At 48.5% G+C, this 21,382-nt stretch overlaps 1 protein-coding gene across 12 annotated transcripts in view; it reads left to right on the forward strand.

The window, feature by feature from the left end:
- The window catches only part of MAP2K5 (mitogen-activated protein kinase kinase 5), a 250,757-nt gene that overhangs the window by 226,723 nt on the left and 2,652 nt on the right, over positions 1 to 21,382 (forward strand). For 8 of the 12 annotated variants that reach the window (XM_053928531.2, XM_053928532.2, XM_053928533.2 and 5 more), the window contains one exon: positions 178 to 327. The exons of the other annotated variants lie outside the window; for them this stretch is intronic. In XM_053928531.2, coding sequence (XP_053784506.1) covers positions 178 to 312 — 135 coding nt within the window. In that variant the 3' untranslated portion in view covers positions 313 to 327. Of the gene's footprint in view, positions 1 to 177; positions 328 to 21,382 lie in introns of those variants that run through there. 12 annotated transcript variants of the gene reach the window in all.

Below are 21,382 nucleotides of genomic sequence, written 5' to 3' on the forward strand. Positions count from 1 at the left end.
AAAGAGTTACTAAGTTGAAGTGATACGGATTTAACAAGTAAAAAAAAGTTCTGGGAAGGCAGGATTTCTTTCAGCCAGAGTTTTCTGGAGAGACTTTGTGAATGGGGTAACAGATGAACCAGGCCTCGCAGGCTAACACTTGGGTACTTACGTGAGTGTGTTACTTTCCACACCCAGTGTGAGGCACGGCTTGGATCATGGGGAAAAGTACCAGACCCTCCACTGTCCACACCAGCCAAAATCCGTACCACAACGTCTTCTCCGAACGTACTCCGAAGAAATTGGTGTAACAATGGCATGCAACTTGGATAAGCTGCAGATAAATTCCGAAAGTCTTCTGTTCTTTAACCTTTAAAAAGATTTATTATAGAAAAAAGATTAAATAGTATTTTTTAAACACTGAGCTTGTAGAGTTTTTTCAAATAGTTATCTCATTTGACCTTCACACAACCACTATGAGGATTTTTCTTATTCCCATTTTACTGACGTGTTAAACTGGGGCTTAGAGGTTACTTGAGGTGCCGGGAGTCACGCAGCCAGGAAGAACACGGACTGTTCTGCATTCCCTCAGAGCTTATCTGTTGTGCACGGTGGGCAGGGCACTGTTACCGTGGTTGTGAGAATTTCAGTTCAGTGGGACTATTTCTTGCCATCAGAAATACACTAAGTGCAGATACCGCGCAAAGAAACGTGTAGGGCTGCAGTGCTCAGTGTTTGTGACACCAGGACGCCGCTCTGGGATGATCGTTCATCACTCCTGTGGCCCTCTGTGCAAGCGAACCGAACAGGGGGAGAAGTAATCACCAGCAGTTTGCTCCTGTTCTGTTAGCTGGTTATCTGAGGGGAAGCTGTGGGAATTTTTGTTACTGTTTTTTTGGTTTTGTCAACTTCCAGCAAACACCGAGGGTGGAGTATGTTCTGTCTGCCACTTACCCTGCCGCAGACCTGCTCTCTTTCCAGTGCTGCCTCCATGGTTACGGAAACAAGCAGCTTCCAAGGCACATTGTTCCCCATGTTTGGGAGAAATTTTTTTTCCAGCAAACTTTACGGAGCACATTCTATGTGCAGAATGCATTGCTAGGTGCTACAGTTGCATACTACCCAACGATGGACCAGAGACTGGTGGTGGTACCTGAGCTGTTTCTTGAACACCAGGTAAGGAGTTTGTGCCAAAGTATGAGTCAAGCCTGTTTCAAAGTGTTCTGTTTACTTTGGCTGATTTTTTTGTAGCAAAACTTTCTCACCGAAGGAAGCTACGTGCTGATGGACACTGTGACATAGCTGCTTATCTTGTCGGAAACCAGTAGCAAACAGTTCCCAGAGCAGCTGCCTGAGTTGCACAGCTGCAGGGGACCCAAAGCTGGTCAGACACTAGCCTCCCCTTCCAGAGCCTGCCACGCGGTGAGGAAGTACAGCTTTCCCGCAGCCGCTGAATTTCCTGCAGCCAGCATGGCATAAGGCACCGAGAAGCTGTTCGATCCAAACGAACTACGTGAAAGACAGCCTGCAGAATAGGGAGAGATATAATCGCCAATGAGGAGCGAATATCCAAAATACAGAGAGAACTGATACGACTCAGCAGCAAATAAGTAAATAATTAATTTTAAGATGGGCAAAGGATCTGAAGAGACATTTTCCCACAGAAGTCATATGGATGGCCAGCAGGTGCATGAAAAGGCGCTCAACATCACTAATCAGAGGGAAGTCCAAAGAAAAACCACCTCCTGCCTGTCGGAATGGCTGTCATCAAAAAATCAATAGCAAATGTTGGCAAGGACGTAGATAAAAGATTGGAGCCCTCATGTACTGTTGGTAGAATTGTAAACTGGTACAGCCACTCTGGAAAACAGTATGGAGGCTCCTCAAAAAATTTAAAACAGAACTACCACATGACCCAGCGATTCCACTTCTGGGTATATATCCAAAGGAAATGAAAACACCGTCAAAGAGCTATCTGCACCCCCACGTTTATAGCACCGTTATTCACAGTAGTCAAGTTGGGGAAACAAGCTAAGCATCCATCAGAGGATGAATGGATGAAGACGTCACACACACACACACACACACACACAGTGGAATATTACCCAGCCGTAAAACAAGGAAACCCTGCCATTAATGAAACAGGGATGGACCTTAGCACTGTGCTAAGTGAAGTAAGTCAGAGGAAGACAAATATCGTATGATCTCACTTACATGTGGGATCTATTTTTAAAAACACTCATAAAGAACTTGGTGGTTACCAGAGGTGGGGGAATCGGATGACGGTGGCCAGAAGGTACGAACTTCCAGTGCAAAGTACTAGGGATGTACTGTACTTCGTGATGGCTGTAGTCAGCACTGCTCTGTGGCATATTTGAAAGTTGAGAGAATAAAGAGAGTTCTCACTACCAGGAAAAAAAACTTTCTTTTGTATCTGTGTGAGATGATGAAAGTTGACTAAACTTATTGTGGTAATTATTTCACAATATATATAAGTGAAATCTTACACTGTGCGCCTAAAACTTAAAACACTGCTGTATGTCACTTGTATATCAATAAAACTAGGGGTCGGAGAGCTAAGTGAAATAGAAGGCAGACTGGGGAGTGCCTGAAGAGACAAAGTAGTTGGGTCACACAGATTAGGGAGCCCAACAGAGTTCAGGGTCCATCAGGAAAGCAGCCAGGAAGCAGACCGAGGCTGGAGGACAGCCCGCGGTGTCCGCACCAACGCAGGCTTCAGGGAGTGGGAGCCGCGGGAGTGCAGGCACTGCCCCAGCCCCACTCATTCTGTGGTCAGGGTGGGAGAACTGCAGAGTGGGGAAGGTTTGTGTCAGACAGCTGGCAGGACAGACTCTGTCCCCTGAGTGAAGTCTGGAGAGGCTGGGGATAGGCTCTAGGACTTGAAAATGACTCTACCGTGACCATGAGACAAGAAGCAACAGGGTAAACTGGAGAGAGCATTGATGTGGGTATGAGAAGACAGGATTTCAAGTAAAGTCTCTGCCCCTAAGTAACTGGGTGATCAATTTATTTAGCTTACCTGAGCCTCAGCTTCTTCATCTATAAAATGGAGGTGGTGATACCAACCTTGAACAATTTTTTTTAATTAGATAAGTTGATTAAAGTGTGTTTGTAAACTGTGAAGGGCTAGACATGTGGAACCCTAAATCATCCAGCCACTTTGGGTCATGATTGTCTTGTCTAATGTTCTGGGCATTTCTGACTAGTAACTTCTTGGAAAATAGATGTGTTTAGTGTAGCTGAATGTCACTTAGAACAAAGTATATGAATGTTGGATGTTTACAGCTGGTGTCCAAGAAATCGGTCATTTCTTAGGGGTGGATGGACCTCTGTGGATTATTCCTCCCAGACATTAGAAAGCCTTCACGTTTTGTGTCTGTCCTGTTATTGGTAAGATGTAAGGAGCATCTTTTTGGACGGAGTTATTGTGAAACAGTCAATTGTTCAAGAGGTATTTGTTGTCTGCCTCTGTGAGGTGCTGTGATGGGTTCAAATGGGCCAGAAGAAACGTCAGGTCCTGAAGGAGCAGACTAGACGCGCCCACAGGAGCCATTCAGAGAAGGCAGGATGGGCTGTGTGCTGCTGGTTTGCACCCGCACCCCCCGCCCACCGTGAGTGCTCAGTGGTCAGGGAGGCAGCTTGGCTCCAGCTGGACCTGGAGGGTTGTTAGAATCTGTCTGAATACAGAAATTAGAAAGTGGTGGCTCAGCAGAGCCAGCTCCTCCCATCCCTCCACCTCTCCTTTATTAGCTACTCATCTTCAGACATGTTACTGACTCTCACACTCAGGCTCCTCGCCTATAAAAATTGGGTCTCACAAAGCAGATCATTTAAGTAAAAGTGTGTTATGCTTAGCACAGTGTCTGGCATAAATAAGTACCCGATGAATGGTTAACCAGTAGTATTATCATCACCACTGTTTGTAGCAACAGAAGGTGTTCCAGGAAGAAGCAGCAGCACAAGCTGAGACCAGAGGAAATGAAAGGGGTAGAGTTAGCTGGTGAGGTGGATCCAGGGTCTGGCAGGGCTTTGCACACCGGAGAGGAAAGCGGCTGCAACACCGCGTTGCTGGCCCGTAAGCAGAGCAGTGGCTATGCGAGGCTGCCACGACAGGTGGAGGGCTGGTCTCCACCTGCTCCACTGGACCAGATGATCCGGCTGGAACTGGTTTATGAATAGGGATGTCCTAACGCTCTGGCTCTTTCTGAAATTCCGTGAAGGTCTCCAGCCAAAAGAATAGGAAACTGAGTTCAGAGCCCGTAGCTTCTTGGCAACATGTCACTTGTCTCTCTTTCTGCATCTTCTTCTCAGTGTCCTTTCTGTCACTCTCAGGGAAAATCATTAGTATGCTAATCTAGCTAGCCGTCATTTTAACACTGACCTTTGCTAACCTGCCTTTGCAATTTCAGGAACTATGCTTGACTTCTCTAAAAGTAACCTTAAATTGTGGTCTTGTAAGAATTCCAGAGCTGTATCCTTCACTCCTTCTTCTAATGAGGTTATGACCAAATGCTCATTATAATTGCTTTAGACTCCTTTTAATTTTCAAGCTTATTAATCATAAGAAGAGTTATTTAAAATTGCATAAATTAATCTTAGATTAAAAGCCCATCAAAGCCTTGAAACAATTAAGAATAAGTAGGATTTCCCTGGGGCAGCAAGTTTTATTTTAATATTGTAGTCAGGTGGATATCAGAACCTTGAAGTGTGGTAGTGATTAATGTATGCAAAATTTAAATGAGATTTTTTTAAATGGCAAATCTAAATCACATATTGACCTAACTGTAGGCTTTAACTGCATTGTCTGTCATATACGGAAACTGTTTACTAATCAACATCTTAATTACAGTGTGTGCTGGCAGACCCTAGGACAAATAAAATCTAGTGTTTTAAAATGTCGCTGCAAAGTCTGTTACCCGAAAATCACAAGACTGCTTTATTGGGAAGAATGGAGGGATGAGAAAACACAGAGCTAACTTCCTGCAGCGACCAAAGACTTGGCACAGACAGGCCTTACGTGGGGGCTGCCTGGGGGCTCCCACCACGCTCCCAGGCCCCGCCCTCACCCTGTGATTCCCTGGTCTGCAGCAGCACCACTCCCTGGAACCGCAACTGCATCTGCTTTGAAGCTGATGTAGTTTTAATTAGGGAAGCGCTTCCCTTCATGTGCTTGAGCCCTGCTTGCCGAGTGTTGTTTACTTGAACAGTGTGCAGCCCTGGGGTCCCTAGGGCCCCTCCTCTTCTGAGGTATGGAGGTATTTCCAGAAATTGGATTCAAGCTCGGCCACCATCAGCAGCCTTTTGTCTCGTCTTCTTGCCGACCTCCTGGATTGCCACCTGGTTAGGCGAGCAGTCCCCAGGATGGTGGCAGGGGGCTGCCCCAGTTTGGAAAGAATTTCCCTATTTTACAAATGCTCTGTCTCATATTGAAGGAAGATGGATAAGGGGGGGTACCCTGAACAAGTTCTTTTGCCCCTTGAAACTTCAGTTTCTGCCTCCTGGGAAAGGGTCCTAGTGCCCAACCCACGGTCCCTGCAGATACAGACAAGGCGAAGCGCAGGCAGCACTCAGCAGGTAGTTGGAAAAGAAGAGGTTCCCTCAAAATGTTTGCTCCTGCCTCATCACTTTCTACAAGTAGTTTTTAAATTATGGCTAAGCATTCAGGTGGTATATAAGGATACACGATAAGAAGTTAATGTTCCTCCCACCCCCGCCATGGCCTCCAGCCCCACACTCCAGAGTTAAGCACTGTCAATAGTAGTTGGTGTTTTCACCCAGAATTTTTAATGTTACTTTCTATACCTTGCTTTTTCACTTATGTCTTTGAGAATTTCCCGCGTCATATAAAAGCCTACCTCATCCTTTTAAATGGCTACGTGGCATTCCATAACACGAATATGCCATACTTACTTAACTGGGACCCTGTCATAGAACCTTTTGACCATTCCCAGATCTTTGCTGTTAAGGCAGCGACCGTTCCCATCTACACCTGTCTTTGTGTGCTGGCAAGAGAATGCCAGTTCCCCTCACCTCCCCTGGTGTTAAATTACCAGACTTTAAACTTTGCCAATCTGCTACATGGTAAATGGTGTCAAGCTGTAGTCTTAGTTTTCTTTTTTTCCTCTAAATTTCTAGAAGACTATTCCAAGAACCTGATATCTCTCTCTTTTTTTTTAAAGATTTTATTTACTTATTTTTAGAGAGGGGGAAGGGAAGGACAAAGACAGGGAAAGAAACATCGATGTGTGGTTGCCTCTCGTGCGCCCACTACTGGGGACCTGGCCCAAAACCCAGGCATGTGCCCCAACTGGGAATTGAACCGGCGACCCCTTGGTTCACAGCCCGCGCTCAGTCCACTGAGCCACACCAGCCAGGGCTGTAGTCATGATTTCCATTCTCTTATTTTAAGTATGAAGTTGAGAACTTTTCACATGCTTATTTGCCATTTGTAATTTTTATCCACACACTTTGCTCATTTTTCTGTTGGATAGATAGCTCTTCCTTCATCTTTTTGAGCCTTGATTTCCCCACCTAGAAAGTGAGGGAGGTGGGCACACAATCTCCGAGGCCCCTTCTGCCTCGCTAGTCTGTGGTCCAGGCTGAGTGCCCTGTGGGCAGCTTTTACGCTTGCAAAGGTGCCCGTCTGCTCGTGACCTTGCTGAGCCAGCGTTGAGGTTGCATAGCCAGTGACTGGGGGTAAACTGCAAGAGGGCCGTTTTCTTCTTTTCTTTAGTTGTGTATCTTCCTCTCTTAAAAAAGCAGGCTTGGAAATTACAAGGCAGAGAGCTGGGATTGAACTTCCCTTAAAGCTGCCTGTGGACATCAGGAATATTTATTTTCTCTCTTTGTTTTAAGCCTGGGAAGACTGCGTGGTTTTCTCAACACTGTCCTGATGGAGCCCTGACCAGCAAGCGTGCAATGCCCCTAGCCCTAATGTGCCATTAATGATAGGTTAATGTACAGTATAATGTTTTGGGGACTACGGGTTTATTACACTTCTGAGTGTGAGGTCTTTCCACAGAGCGCCCAAGGTCCCATTGCATTATATCATGCAATAAAAACACCCCTTTCATATCACACACTAATAAACTGTATTTGAAATGCTGTCCGAGGGCACAGCCGTCTTGTCTGTAGTCTGTGTGCGGGTGCAACAGTTGGGATGCCTTTTTCCTGTTTTGTGATTTAGTTACATGGAATTCTGAACCCAGGGAAGACTGTTCATTCTTGTTTTAAAGGGGGAGCGAATTGGGTCTTTAGGCCTGAGGCTCAACAGAGGCACTGCTCAGTGAGCGGTGAGGGTCCATACTTAATACATGGAGAGCAAGGCCCCTGACTCTCCACTGCCCATCCGACCACACGCACACAGCTGTCAGGAGAGATGGTCCGGAGTCTTCCACACATGGCAGTGCACGTGTGTTAGGTGTCACACAATGTCCTTGGAAACGGACTGTAAGTCCTGCCGAGTGCAGGCCGTTGATGGTCAGACTACGGAGCTGTTCCCACAATAGCCTCTGTGCTAGGAATTTCTCACGCACAGTCCTCCTACGAAGCGGGCGCTGCTCTCCTTGGTTTACAAGAGACAAAGTTCACAGAGCCGGGGGCAAAGCTGCACCCTGGAGAATGAAATCCACAGGCTCCCAGGAGCCCCTCACACTGAGAACTCTGATCACCCAGGAGGTCAGAGCGGCGGCCGGCCGGGGCAGGCATCGTCTCTTCAAACGCACACAGCCCCGTGCTCTCGCTAGCCACTCAGCCCTTCCTGTGAGTCGTTGAAGCAGATGGTTTTCCTCTCAACCGTTTGCTGGCAGCAGCAGAGCTGATTTTGAAGGTTGGGAAACTATGGAAAGGAGACTCTTCTACACTGAAAAGGAAGAGGGCACGAGAATTTAGGGACGAGGCAAAGACTGAGATCGGAGCATTTTGAATTGCCTGTTCCATACTTTTCCCCAGGGCGGCCCACGGGACCTGTGCTTTGTTCGGCAGGGGTTGCTTCTCCCGGTTGAAAAGAGTGGGGGAAAAGGGACAGCGTGAGGTCCAAGAGCCTGGGCTCAGGCCAGCCCCGCAACTCTGGCCGGCAGCCCACTCCTCACAGCCTTGGAGCTCCGTTTCCTGTTTATAAAATAATGTCTACTTCTGACAGGGCTGGGGATTGTATGAAATAATGCAAATAAAGGACATCATTAGTCCCAGGCACAGGGTTGGTGCTCACACTGTCAGCTATTGTATTGCTGCTAATACCATATTATGACAAAGGACACACGCTTTGGAGCCGACGTCCAGTTTGAATCCCAGCTCTTCCTTTGCCAAATCACTTAAATCACCTGAACCTTGTTTTCAAATTCACAAATTGGAGATAATAACAGTAATGCTATCCAGCTACTTCTTGGGGTGGGTTATGACACTTGAATTAAGTAATGGCCTTGAAAGTACTTTGTGGACTCAAAAACCCTACTCAAGTGCTGGTATCTATAAATACATCTATTTCTCTCTCCAAATCAACATCAAGCATTTATCTTTGAATAAATACTGGGTTGGCCAAAAAATCCGTGTGGTTTTTTCCATAAAATGAAAGACACAGTTTTCATTTTCACCAGTCACTTTATTGATCTGGATATTTTGAGTGTGTCGGCTCTCTCCCGCATGGCAGAATGTTGATTGTTCTAAATTAACGTCTCAATTTGATCGCTATTAACTTCAACTGCTCTACCCAACCGTGGAGCATCGTCCAGCGAGAAATCTCCAGCAGAAAACTTGGCAAACCACATTTGACAAGTTAAGTCACAGCACCTTCTCCATACAAGGCACAAACCTTTTTTTATGTTTCAGTTGCCTTTTTACCTTTCTTGAAGTAATAAAGCATAATATGCCAAAAATGTTGCATATTTTCTTCCATCTTCAATATTAAGATGGCTACACAAAAATTCATTAATTTTGATCATCTTTTTTAATGCACACTGATATGACAACTGTCACAATACAATCTAACAAAATTGTTTCAAATGAAGTTAAAGACAACTAAACACTACTAGAGCCATCATACAGAAAAACTAAACAAACTTTTTGGCCAACCCAATATAAGGACAGCTATTAAAAAGATTGATCTGTTCCTCTCACCACCAGGGAGCATGTCTTGGACAAAACGTATACTTACAATAGCACAAGTCATATCCCACGTCCTCATAACCACAGAGCAGCAGAGCGGAGCGTGAGCACTGTCTGCTCACCTGAGTGGGTGCACGGGAACCGGTACCTGCCCGAGCTGGGCAGTATTGCTGAGGACAGTGACAGAAAGATCAGAGGACCATGCCGAAGGGCTGAGTTGGTCTGGGGAGCCAAGAAAATGATGGGAAGGAAAAAACAGAAGTTGCTGAGACTGTCCTGCAAAAGAGTGGACCTTTTGGCTCTAGGCAAAGTTCCCTTAATTGTTAGGAGAAAAGTATTTAAGTTTTGAAGATAATTAGTTTTTCTTCTCAGGGTTATAGTGTTGGACTAAGTCTTTTTGTTTTCAGAACACTTAGGTGAGCCTCTGAGGGGTTAAATCGGTCTTTAGGACTACCAGGACTTGAAAAATGTTACCCTGTGTCAAGAAAACCAGAAGTGACAAGTTCATTTAAAAAGCCCGGTTTGTCATTGTTTATCTAATTTTCAGAGTTGACACAGAAAATTAAACCAGCTGACACTCACTCTCTGACCGTCTCCCGAGCTCATTTCCCTGGTCCTTCCCTACCTGACCTTTGCAAGTACAAAATGCTCCAAACCCCAAAATACAGCACTTCCCACTGAGTTTCCAAGTTGCCCTGCAGTCATGCCAAGATTCGGTCATAGGATGTCATCCACAATGTTACTAGAAAATAAAAAATCCAAGATGAGGTCATAAATCTGCCCTGTGAGGTATTTCTTTTCTTCCTCCACGTTGACCATAAATCTTAGAAATAATCAAACTCTCTGCAAAGGAAGCCAAGATAAACTTGGGCCCTACGTGGCCCTGTCTGTCTGCCCTGCATTCAGAGGGTCTGAGTGCTCGTCTGCCCAGCGGCATCGCACGCTGCAGAGGGGCAGCTGGGAGGGGTGAGGCCCCTCGCCGTGCCGGACACCAACACTAACACTCGGGCGCACGTCTGTCGTGCAGCAGCGAGGTGAATAAGCTGTTCCACGTAAGGAAACACTCAAATAACTGAAGTTTATTCTTTTTTAAATCAGAACTTTCCAAAAAAAAAAAGTATAGGTAAGAGGTCTCCTTAAATGCATGACACGCTTCCTGTCCTCTGAAACAGACGGTGCACATTGAGATTTAGCTTTTTCACAGAATTTCTTCGGCTTGTCGTTATGGACACTGCCCGTCGGCTGGGTTCCGCTCTGCCCTGGGTGACCCCAAGCTGGTTTTCTGTTTCGCTGTGTGGTGTTGCCAATAGGTGTCACTTCTTAATTCTGCCCTTCTTCCTGCAACAGACCTCCCTGCTTTCTCTGTCACTTGACTGTTTCTTTTCTGCTTTATACTGGGAAGCCAGATACTAAGCTTATTAGCATTGAGTCTGAAATACCAGAAACTTGGCTTGAATTAAGGCCCGAGGGACTAGCTCAAAGAAAAGTGTTCCAGTTTTAGTTTAACTTTCAGATTTTTAGTCTTAGCTAAGGATATCAAATGATGGGGACCTGTCGCTGTGTAAAGTGCCGCTAGGTTTGAAACCAGGCCGTCTCCCTGAGTAGGAAACAGACCGCTGGACGATGCTGCCTGTATTGAATAAACTGCCCGAGTTTGAAACAACATGACCACCTTGCTCTTGAATCGGTAATTCGGGTAGGCTTCAGATTGTTAAAGTTTGTTGTTCCTGCGGGGGCAGCTAAGCCAGGGAGATGCCAGGGGACGTTCTTCGGCTCTAAAAGCCAGTTGCAGAGTCAGGCGCGCAGAAGCCTCTCAGTACATCCACACTGAACTTCGTGGCCTCTAAGTCTCTGTAAACTGCCGCAGAACTACCGGAGAAGCAGGCTCGTGCGAGAATCCGCTGTCCTTCTCCACGGTGGAAACCGACTTTGGCTCCACAAGGGAACCAGCTGACTGGGGACTCGGTGAAGTGCGCGTCCTCAGTCCTTCCGCTGCGCCTGCGCCCAGGGACAGCGCCTCACAAGGCACAGGGCGCCGCGTTCAGCGCCACGAAAACGCATTTCAGGCTTCCGTACATTTAATTTTCCTCCACATTACCTTGCAAACCACAGTAAATCAATAACAGAGTAGTTAAGTACCACATGTTCTTTGTGTTTTGTTTTAGAAAATATTGCTCAAGGCTAAAAGTGGGCTGTACTGATGATTTTTATTTGCTGCCGAGACTCAAAGTGATCAGAATTTTCAAACGCTTTGCTCCCTTTTGCGGCCCCCCTTCCAGGGGCGGGCCGGGCAGCTTCAGACGGGAACCCCGCGTGCTGACAGCAGCAACTCCAGGCGGACGGACGGACGGGGCTTTTCGGGCCTGCAGTTAGCAGACCAGGCTGACAGCTTTGGCCTTGGGTCTGCTCTTACCTCAAACTTTCTGGAAGGGCGGCCCCAGCCCGCCCCTTGGGCATCGCGCACTCACCCCAATAGGGACCCATTGCGTTGACTTGAGTGGGACTCACGTGATGGGGGTACCATAGCTTAAACCAGTAAAAATGGTGGCACTTCAGTTCAAGTCAAGTGCCCAAAATTTTTCTCTCTGATGGCTTTAGCAATTTTTTGTCTGTTTTTGTTGTTGTTAATTTAATAGCAACAAAAAATTTCCACTTTGGCCTCAGTCTTCGAATGGTTTTTTCTCCTTATTAAGAAACTAGAAAAGCTTTTACTAAGGTAGATCTTAAGAGGCAGCAGCTTTTACTCAATTGGATGCTTCTCAAAGTCAGATGAGACAGTGAATATGAAATGCTTTGAAGAGTTAAAGGTGTGACGCCAGGGCTCAGAACCCTGTGACTCACCTGCCGGGTGATACTGTGTCAGTGCTTGTTGGCACCTCCCAGTCACCACGCTGGTCACCCTTCCCACTGCCCCCAGCGCGTGCACGTGGGCGCTCTCTCTCTCTCTCTCTCTCTCTCTCTCTCTCTCTCTGGTGTTGAGTCATGACTCTGCATTTTCAAATATGCTGACCTCGTACCATTCATATGGTGTGTCATTAATTTTAAGTTTTTACCAGATTTGTGATTATGTATTCTTTTATCATTCCTGGTGCTTCCTTGTGTCCTCTCATTACCAATTTTGTCAGGGGATAATACACTTTGCTGTTTTTAAAGAACCAGTGTTTTATTGAATTGGTCATTTCTTGATATCTTTCTATTTAATTCATTCGTGTTTTTATTACCTGTTTTATGTTTTCTTTGGATTTTTGTTCTGTTTATAATTTATTGAATTGGATAGTTAGCTCATAAATTTTCAATCTTTTTTCCCTAATAATCTGTATAAAGCTATAAATTGTCTCCTAGGTATTACTTTAGCTGCATCTCACAAATACTTATATGGAGTCTTTTTATTGTCATTTGCATCTAAGAAATTTCCAGTTTCAGTGAGGATTTCTTTTTTGACTCAGGAATTATTTAGAAGTATTTGTTTATTTGCAAATGCTCAGAGGTTTTTGTTGTCTTCTGGTTGCTGTCTACTTTTCGTGCACCATGGCCAGAGAACATGGTTCGTATAATATCAGACCTTTGTTATTTGTTGAGCTTCCCATATTACGTGGTCAGCTTTTTTCTCTTCTTGAAAGGAATGTGTATTCGCTAATTGTTGAATGTACTGTCCTGTTTACATCCTGTAGATCAAACGTGTTGTGTTAGTCAAATATTTTATGGCCTCCCTACTTTCTACCCGCTTTATCTATCAGTTACTAAAGGAGTTGTGTGGAAATATATTTTCTTTCTCCTCGCAGTTCTGTCAGTGTTTGTTTTAAGGTGGGGATGGTAGGTACTTATGTCAAAATATCATTTTATTTCAAAGTGTTTCTTTTATCTTTATGTGATAACTCTCTATCTCTAATATATTTTGCTTTAAATTTTATTTCTGTTTGATATCAGTATACCTATGCTATGTTCTTTTCATTAGTATTTATCTGCTATGTGTTTTACTATCTCTTTGTTTTCATCATTTCTGTGTTGTTTTATTTTGAGTGAATCTAGGCATTTTGTTGCTGTTTTTAATTTTATCTAAGGCTTTCTTTTAATTGATCAGTTTAATCATTTATATTTATTGCTTATTGATATACTTAAATATTTTCTATATCCATTTTTTGCTTTCTACAATACTTTTGATTTTTTTCTTTACTCTCACATTCATTTTTTTCTTCCCTTTTATTCTTTGCATTGATTTAGAAATTATATTCTATTTCTAGCTACTTATTGATCATCCCTGAATTTTTAACTTAATTTAGCAATACCTAAGGTGAATCACTAAATATACCCTCTTTCCAGACAGTAATCAGCCTTAGGCTCGATCTCTTCCCTTTCTGTTAGCTAGAACTAGCTTCAGCTGCATATGACAAAAAGCAAACAACAGCTGAGATAAGACAGCAGGGTATTTTCCTGTCACGCAAAAGAAGGCAGGAGGTAGAGCACCCAGACTAGTTGGGCAGCTCCTTCTATCTCACCAGCCAAAGGGCATCTGAGCCCCAGCCAGCAGCAGTGAGAAAGGAAACCTTGCCCCCTCTTTTAGGGACAGTTCTAGGAATTGGCACACAGCCTACGTGCTCACATGACGTTGGGCAAAAATAGCTGCAAGGGAGGCAGGGAGGGCAGTTGCTTTGCTAGGTGACAGTGTTCCTTGTTACAATCAAAATTCATATCACTAAGGAGGAAGAGAGAATGCCTGCTGAGAGGCACTAGCTGTCTCTGCCACAGCCCCTCTGTCCCCAGACATGAGGACCTTAAAAGTATCAGATCAGCCCCTTCCTCTTACCTGTAATGACAGTTCAGGATTTATTGTCACCTTGTTTTGAGATCTTTAAAATTAATAATTACTATTGTTATCATTTTACATAATGTTTGTTTATACGTATGCATGTGTTTGCCACGTATTCATTCCTTCCTGCTAGAGTGTCCTACTTCTCCTCCTGAGTTCTGTTTTGGGCTGCTTTGTTTTGTCAGAGGTACGTTAAGAGTTCCATCAGTAAACGTCTACGGGCGGTAAAACTGAGTTTTGTTCCATGACTGCGTTCACTTTGCCCGGACTCTGGATTGGGTTTAGAGGTTTAGGTTGACAGTTTTCCCAGGGCCTTGAAGGTGTTGTGTCGTCCTCTGGCTTCTACTCCTGCTGGTGAGAGTCGGCGGAGTGCCTAGTCCCTGCCCTTTGTGGGCAACATGTCTGTCTCTCCGCTTTTGACATCTCTGGTGTCGGTACTCTGCAGTTTCTCTGCAGTTCTGTAGGCATAGAGTTCATCATACGTAGTCTGCTTGACGATCATTATGATTTTTGAGGACTCCAACAAGGCTTGGAGTCCTCAGCCTTGTTGGAGCAAGGCCCTACTCTCCGCTGTGCACCCTCTGATCCCGACTCCCCTGGGCATCTTCCCAGCTCGAGACTGGCATTCCCCCTACTGTCCCCCAGGCCTGTCTCAGGGCTGGACTCAGAGCTTCACGCCTCTCATTGGTTCTCAGAATTTCCTGCTGTTATCTCTCTGGATACTGCCCCTCTCCAACTACGTGTAGCCTTCTCCCAGTCTTTCCTCTGCACCTTACTCGTTAACATTTCAAACACAGTTTTTTCTCTCTCTCTACTGCAGTCTGGGTAATTTTCTCAGACTATTCTTCCAGCTTACTGGCTCTCCCCTCAGCTCTGTCTAATCTGATGCCTGGCTCATTCACAGAGAGTTCCTTTCGTTTTTTCCCAGTGACTGTAGGTTTTATTTCTACATTGCGTGTGATTAGTTTTCAAATCTCTATTCTCTTTTCCATAATGTCTTGTTCTTAGTGTCTCAGTTTCTCCTTTTGTGTCTTTAATCTTTTTGACTGTACATTTTTTTACATTTCTTTCCAATTTCTCTTCTGTTATCTCAGTTCTGAGAGCTCTAATCTTTCTGTGTGTTGTATCTGCTGATCCTTGTCCATTATGAATTGTTTCCTCACGTGTTTTGGAATTTTTACCATAAGCTCATACTGAGTGAGGCTTATTACTGTGGAAATGACTGAAGTTCAGAAGCTACTGCCCCAGAATGGTTTCCTGTGTGTTTCCGAGAGGCGCTTCAGAGCAGCGCCAGGTCACGATCAACGTCATAACAGTGCATCAGCCTGGGTGGGGTTCTCAGACCTACGAGTACATGAGGCTCGGCGTCATTTTTGTATTTGGGGGCGACTCCCCTCAAAGCCACCTTACATCCCCTTTGCTGATAGGCGGACTTCTAGGTTACCCCGCCTGTGGTCCCAGCTTTGTTCAGGGTCTCAGGGCTGCCTCCCCAGGGGGGTCTTGTCTCCTCCTGTTTCTTCTTAGTTCCTCGTGCTGCCCGGGTTCTACGCGCCTGGACCCAGTAGCTCCCCTTCAGAGCCACAAGACTTGCACTCACACACTCACAATTCCGGTTTGCAGTTCCCTCTTTATTTTTAGCACTTGCAGACTCACCCTCTTTTTTATGAGTTCAGCTTTGCTTTTAACAAATGTCCCGTTTTATCTGTCATGACGAGGGTTTTGTAGTAGGAAGGCTTCTGGGCCGTCTCAGTCTCACATCATCTCTCCGTTTACTCCCTGTCAGAGTCACTCCATCCTGCTTTCTTCAGCACACTTACTGAGCTCCCCTCGTGTGCCAGAAACCGTGCTGGTTCTCACTGTCTCTTTCCTGCCCTCTGTACACTCACACACCCACGTACACACACACGTGAACTCATGCACCTGTCTACAGCCGGGGTCTCAGAGCTCAAGTCCCCGGAGGTAAACAAAAAGAAAAGAGTGGGAGAGAACCCATCCTTCTGAGCCCTCCATCTTTAAACCTCACCGCTCCACAGCCACTACCCCAACGACAAACCTCGAACATCCAGGCACCTATAAGCGGCCCCATAGTCACTGCTTGGACCTGCTGCAGATTCAGCCTCTCGGGCGAGTCCTCAGCCTTGTCGGAGCAAGGCCCCTACTCTCCGTTGTGCACCTTCTGATCCTGACTCCCCTGGGCATCTTCCCAGCCTGAGGCCGCTGGAGGAGCTGGCATCCTCCCTGCTGTCCCCCCAGTCCTATCTCAGCTCCCTGCCAGGGTACACCTCACAGTTCCCTTGAATGGGCCAGAGGCACCACCCTGCCTCTGAGATAGCTCAGCCCTCTGACCATGGCTCACTGGAGCCATCCCATGCCCCTCCCCACAGCACACTGTGCTGGTCCTGCGGCTGCCCTGCCGGCACAGCCCTGCAGTGCCTCACAGAGACCTCGGGAACACTGTGTTCTCTCGATGGGCCACTTCCTGACCAATTACTCGGTGTAGGAACACATAGATCTGCTCAGATGAAAGGTAGAGAGCTCCTTGACCTCCTCAGATGCCTGTGTATAGTCTAGGATGGCTAGAGGTAAGCAATTTGCTGCTAATAATTGAATATTTGGGGAGAAACATCTATTTCTGTAGCAGTTGTGAAGAATAAACTCAAGGTTGATTGAAATGGCATGTCACAGCTGCAAGCCATTTCTGAGGTCTTAAAAGAAAATGAAGGGCTGGAAGAGACCCCCTGCCCCACCTCTAGCCATTGAAAAGCTTTAGAAAGTCGAAGCTGGGAAAGCACAGTCTCAGAACAGCCTTTGTCTCGGAAAGCTCTGCACCCTGGCATTTGCCCAGTTAAGGCAGGCTAGGTAGACAGGCGGATTCCACACGGGCTGCAGAGACAAGGCTCCTGCCCACCTTACTGCCAGGCCCCCAGATGGGTTCTGTGCGGAGAAATAACAAACACCCCTCTGGCTGCCCAGCGTATGTCTGTGAAGCACCACCTGCAGACGGGCCCCTCATTTGGTCCTCACAGCCCGCCCCAGAAGGAGGAGAGAACAGTGGTATTTATTTGGTGGGGGTAAGGAGGCCAGCACACAGCTGCCCGTGCTCAAAACCAACTGAGGAATAAGGCTCAGAAGGTGACAGAATGGAAGCATTGGCTTCGCTTCTATAAGGAGCTGGATTGAATGGTGCTCGCCTGTGTGGCCCAAATGGCCTCACTGGGAATTTCATCTGAGTCCCAGTAAGAGGTGAAGAACCGCAGGCCCCATCGGGTTCAGAGCCTGCCTGGAGAGCTGGCCAGACCCAGCCCTCCCTGCAGGCTGGTGTGACCTGCTCAGTCCTTCCTCCCAATGTTGGCTCCCCTCCTCCCTGGCGGCAGGGCCCAGGAGTGTGATAACACTAATCCTTCGGTGCAGAAGGGTGGAGCCAGGGTAATGGCGGCTGCCCCCCCCCCCCCCCCCGTAGTCTCTCCTATAGGGGAGGCACTGTGGCCCTTCCCAAGCCTCCCCGACTCCTGGGATGGTGAGAGGAGGTTTGCTGGTTCCTTGCATCACCCCACAGAGGGGCAGAGAAGGATTTTTATTGAGATGCCTGAGCTTCTCCTGCTGAGTCACTCCTGGGGGCCCCACCTCCTTCCTTGACTCCCCCTGCTGCTGCTGATGAGCCTGGAAGGAAGAGTTGACCCGAGGGAGGATCACGTAATTCATATTATGAGGGCTTCCGCCACCCTACCACTCGTCAGCAGTTTAGCAGACACTGGGCGTCTGGGCGCCCTTCCATAAACCTCTGAACTTCTCTAACCAGGTGCTGTGTCCTGGGTGAGCAGGCGTCAGGTAGTTGTGAACCTTTAGCCGTGAAGAGCTTTCTAAATTGTGTGAAAGTAATGCGGAGCCTCCGTATTACTGTAGAAAAAGGCGGGTGATTTTAGCACGAATGTGATGGTATTTCATCGTAGACACTTCTTTATAAAGGCACCCCCGAGACCTCGACACTTTGAGTTGAACATAGATGAGTGTGTATGTTATTTTTTGATTATATACAGATAAAAATATTCCTTAACAATTTGGATCAAACACCTGTAGAGGCCCCACCCACCTCCTCCCCTCTGACTCAGTGGGTCTCAGAGGTCCCATCTAACCCTACCTCCTGCGTTATTGCTGAGTAGGGACTGAGTGTTCCCCCTGGCACTAGGGCTGGAACCCTAAAGGGACGTGCAGAGAGCCTTCGAACGAGGCTTGCAGGCCCACCCAGGGAACATGAAGTGATGGGCAGCGCAGTGACACGGGCACCCCCCCCTCACCCCAGCCTCACAGGCACTGCCCCTGCCCCCTGTTTCGGCAGCTTGTTGGGCCACTTGTTTTGGACTTGGCTGGTGTGTGACTGGCCAGGCCTGATCTCCTAAAACAGCCTGGTGGGTCCCTAACAATTCTCTGCATGGCATTCTCTCCCCTGCAGAGTCCTCGGTGGGAGAGGAGGGTGCTGGTGGCCTGGGGCTGTCCCTGAGGGAGGGGCGTCCTGTGGTCCAGAGAGGGCCCCCAGGGTCCAGAGCAGCCTCAGCTTGTGGAGCTTTCTCCCTAGGCCCCCCGACCCCGCAGGTGATGCTGCTCAGCCCAGCATCAGGCTTCCGGGGACGCGCTGTCACGCGCTGTCACGCGCTGTCAGTCCACCCAACTTGTCTTTGGCGGCTGCACTGTGCTTACCCCTCAGGGGGCTCCCGGTGTAGTGTTAGGGTTAGGTGGGCTCAGAGAGCGGTGCCACACAGCAAATATGTGCATGCTCAGGAGGGGCTTGCCAGGCGTTCGTACAGTCCCGTCCCTAAGAGATGGCATCTCCTGGGAGGCGACAGGTAGAAAGGCTTCTAGAATAAAGACCACCCAGGCTGTGCTCTGAGGGTGGGCCATCCTACAGGGCAGTGCCAGCCCCTGGCCCCGACACCTAGGAGAAGGGACAGTGTGGAGACTAAGAACACGGTTGGGCTCTGTGGCCTTGGACAGGTTCTGTAATCTCTCTGTGCTTTACTTTTCTCATCTATAAAATGGGGATAATTTTAATAATTAATAGAGCTGCTGAGTGTTGAATAAGTTACTTGACGAGCAGTGCCTGACCCATACAACTTTGAACTGGGAGGACACAGGTAGGCCTTTCTGCCATCCTGAGTTCAGTTTATCAGGTAAAAATTACTTGGTGAGCACCTATAACGTCCTAGATACTCTCTTTAAAATGTAGACATTTGAAACTCACTGTCCCGACCTCAGAGAGCACAGTAGTGGTGTCCCGAGTGCGCGCTCTGACTCGGCCACTGGCGGGCTCTGGAAGCTGCCCTGCGAGGTGCCCTGCCTTGGCACCTCGGTTTCTTTTGTATAAATGGGGGTTCGAGGTCACGTGCAGAGGCCAGGCAGCCCGAAGGCACACAGCAGGTGCCTGGGGAACAGGCGCGGACACCCAGGACACACAGCGCTGCTAGGCCGCGGGACCACTAACTGAGAGCCTGCTCCGTGCCAGGCCTTGTGGCCACAGTAGCAGGTTATTGAACGGCTTCGGTGCGTGGTTTTCTTCAGGAAGTTATCTGAGAGAAGTGTGGAGACCCCAGATATGTACGTTTCTACTTGGGAAGAAACTCGAAAACCCACTGAGAGCAGAGAGAGAGATGTCAGCGAACGAGCACTGGACTAGGAGTCCAGACACCTGAGCCCCAGCAGCGCTTCCCACCACAGCGGGTGGGCACGTGACACACACACACCCCACCCCCATCCCTGCCTCCTTCAGTAGACAGGTAGGGCGCTCCCACTCGGGAGGCACTTGGCAGTATCCTGCCGTCAGTCACCAGGAAGGTGTCTCCTGAAATGAGGGGGCAAAAAATGCAGGACATCACTGCGGAAGGAGGGTCAGACCCCAGTGGAACTCTGGACGCCGTGCCCAGACGGAGGAGAGAGTGTGCGGGCCACTGCGTCCCTCTTCACGGGGTGCTGGGTTCTCACCGGCACCCTTCACTGCGCCATTCTCAGCCCCACACGTGGGGGCGTCTGCACCAGGTGACTCCAGCTGTCTTCGGTGGTTGTTGACTCGTGTCTTTCCCCCCCCACCCCCGTGTCCCACTTTTGGATCCATCCAGCCTCTTACAGCCCCATCCTTCCCCTTCATTATGGCCCCATCTTCTGTGGCGAAGTTTGTGGACCATAATACTCCAACCCGCACCAGTTTAATTGTCACAATTGGCCCTGAGAGAATCGAGGAAATGAGCGTGGCTCCTGCTGCCTGGTGAGGAGGCCGGCGAGATCATCCCGCGGCTCCAGCCTGGCACGCACCCCGCCAGCCTCTGCAGAGTGGCCGCTGACACGCTCTCTGCGTGGACACAGGCCCGGGTGTCCGGGGCAGTCACCTGGAGTGGGGGTGCTCCTGACAAGCAGCATGTGGGTGGGTGTGCTGGCTCCAGGGAGGCCATGCTCGACTCCCGCGTTCGCTGTAGCATGGCAGGGCTGAGAGCTCGTCCACACCGACTTCCTCTGCCTGGGAGGGATGTGCATTTCACCCACGTGCCACAGGGGCCGGAGCCCTCCTCCCCGGGCCTTCACGCCTCCGGAGAGGGGCCTGCGAGGCCAGCCTCTGGTCGCAGGTGCAGGTGAACACAGGGTGGAGCTTGGCAGTGGGAGTCAGGGGACTCACAACGTGAGTCCAGCCAGCCATTTGCTTCCATGACCTCGGATGGGTCCCTGAGTGTCTGCCTCCTCATCTGGTAGGTGGAGGCGCACAGCTGTGTGCACCTCCAGTGAGAGTGGGACGTAGTGTAGGAATCAGGACAGAGCCCTTGGCAGACACCTGGCCCGCAGCACTCAGTCCACGGTGCTGCTGTCAGCCCGGGTGCTCCCGCTGTGCCGTTTCCAGCCACCTGCAGACAGGGTTCCCCGGTTAGCCGTCAGGGTCTGTTCGCTTGCGCGCTAAGCTCCTGCGGAATCCTTGCACTGCACGTCACAGAGCGGGAGGGGGTCAGCCATACTCCGGGGAGGAAGGGGACACAGGGCTTCCAGGGAACACAGTCCAGCCCTGAGAAGGTACCAGAGTAGAAACCAGGAATCTGAGTTCAGCCCCAGCACTTAACCAGTCACTTCACCTCCCCAGGCTGTTTCCTCTTCTGTGAAATGGGGCCTGCCACTGCCACAGAGCACTCTCCCAGTGTGGCCAAGGGACAGCGCTGGCTCTGTCCTGCCTCTGGTCAGGCAGGGCTGAGTCACGTGGTACAAATAAGGTCAGGGGAGATGGCAACTGGATGTCGATTCTCCCACCTTGCCGCCCCAGGTCAGCCCAGGGAGAGCCCCGGCAGTGGGTTGGGGTTACAGAGACTTCTGATCCAGTCCCAGCTCGGGGAGCCCAGGCAGGTCAAGCATTTCCTCATTTGTAAAGTGCCCACCCACGTGACTGTGAGGGGCTCACGGACCCTGCTGCAGGCAGGGAAGCTGCCAGGCCCAGGTACCGTGGCCCCG

The sequence above is a fragment of the Desmodus rotundus genome, chromosome 7, assembly GCF_022682495.2.
Source record: "Desmodus rotundus isolate HL8 chromosome 7, HLdesRot8A.1, whole genome shotgun sequence".
NCBI lineage: Eukaryota > Metazoa > Chordata > Mammalia > Chiroptera > Phyllostomidae > Desmodus > Desmodus rotundus.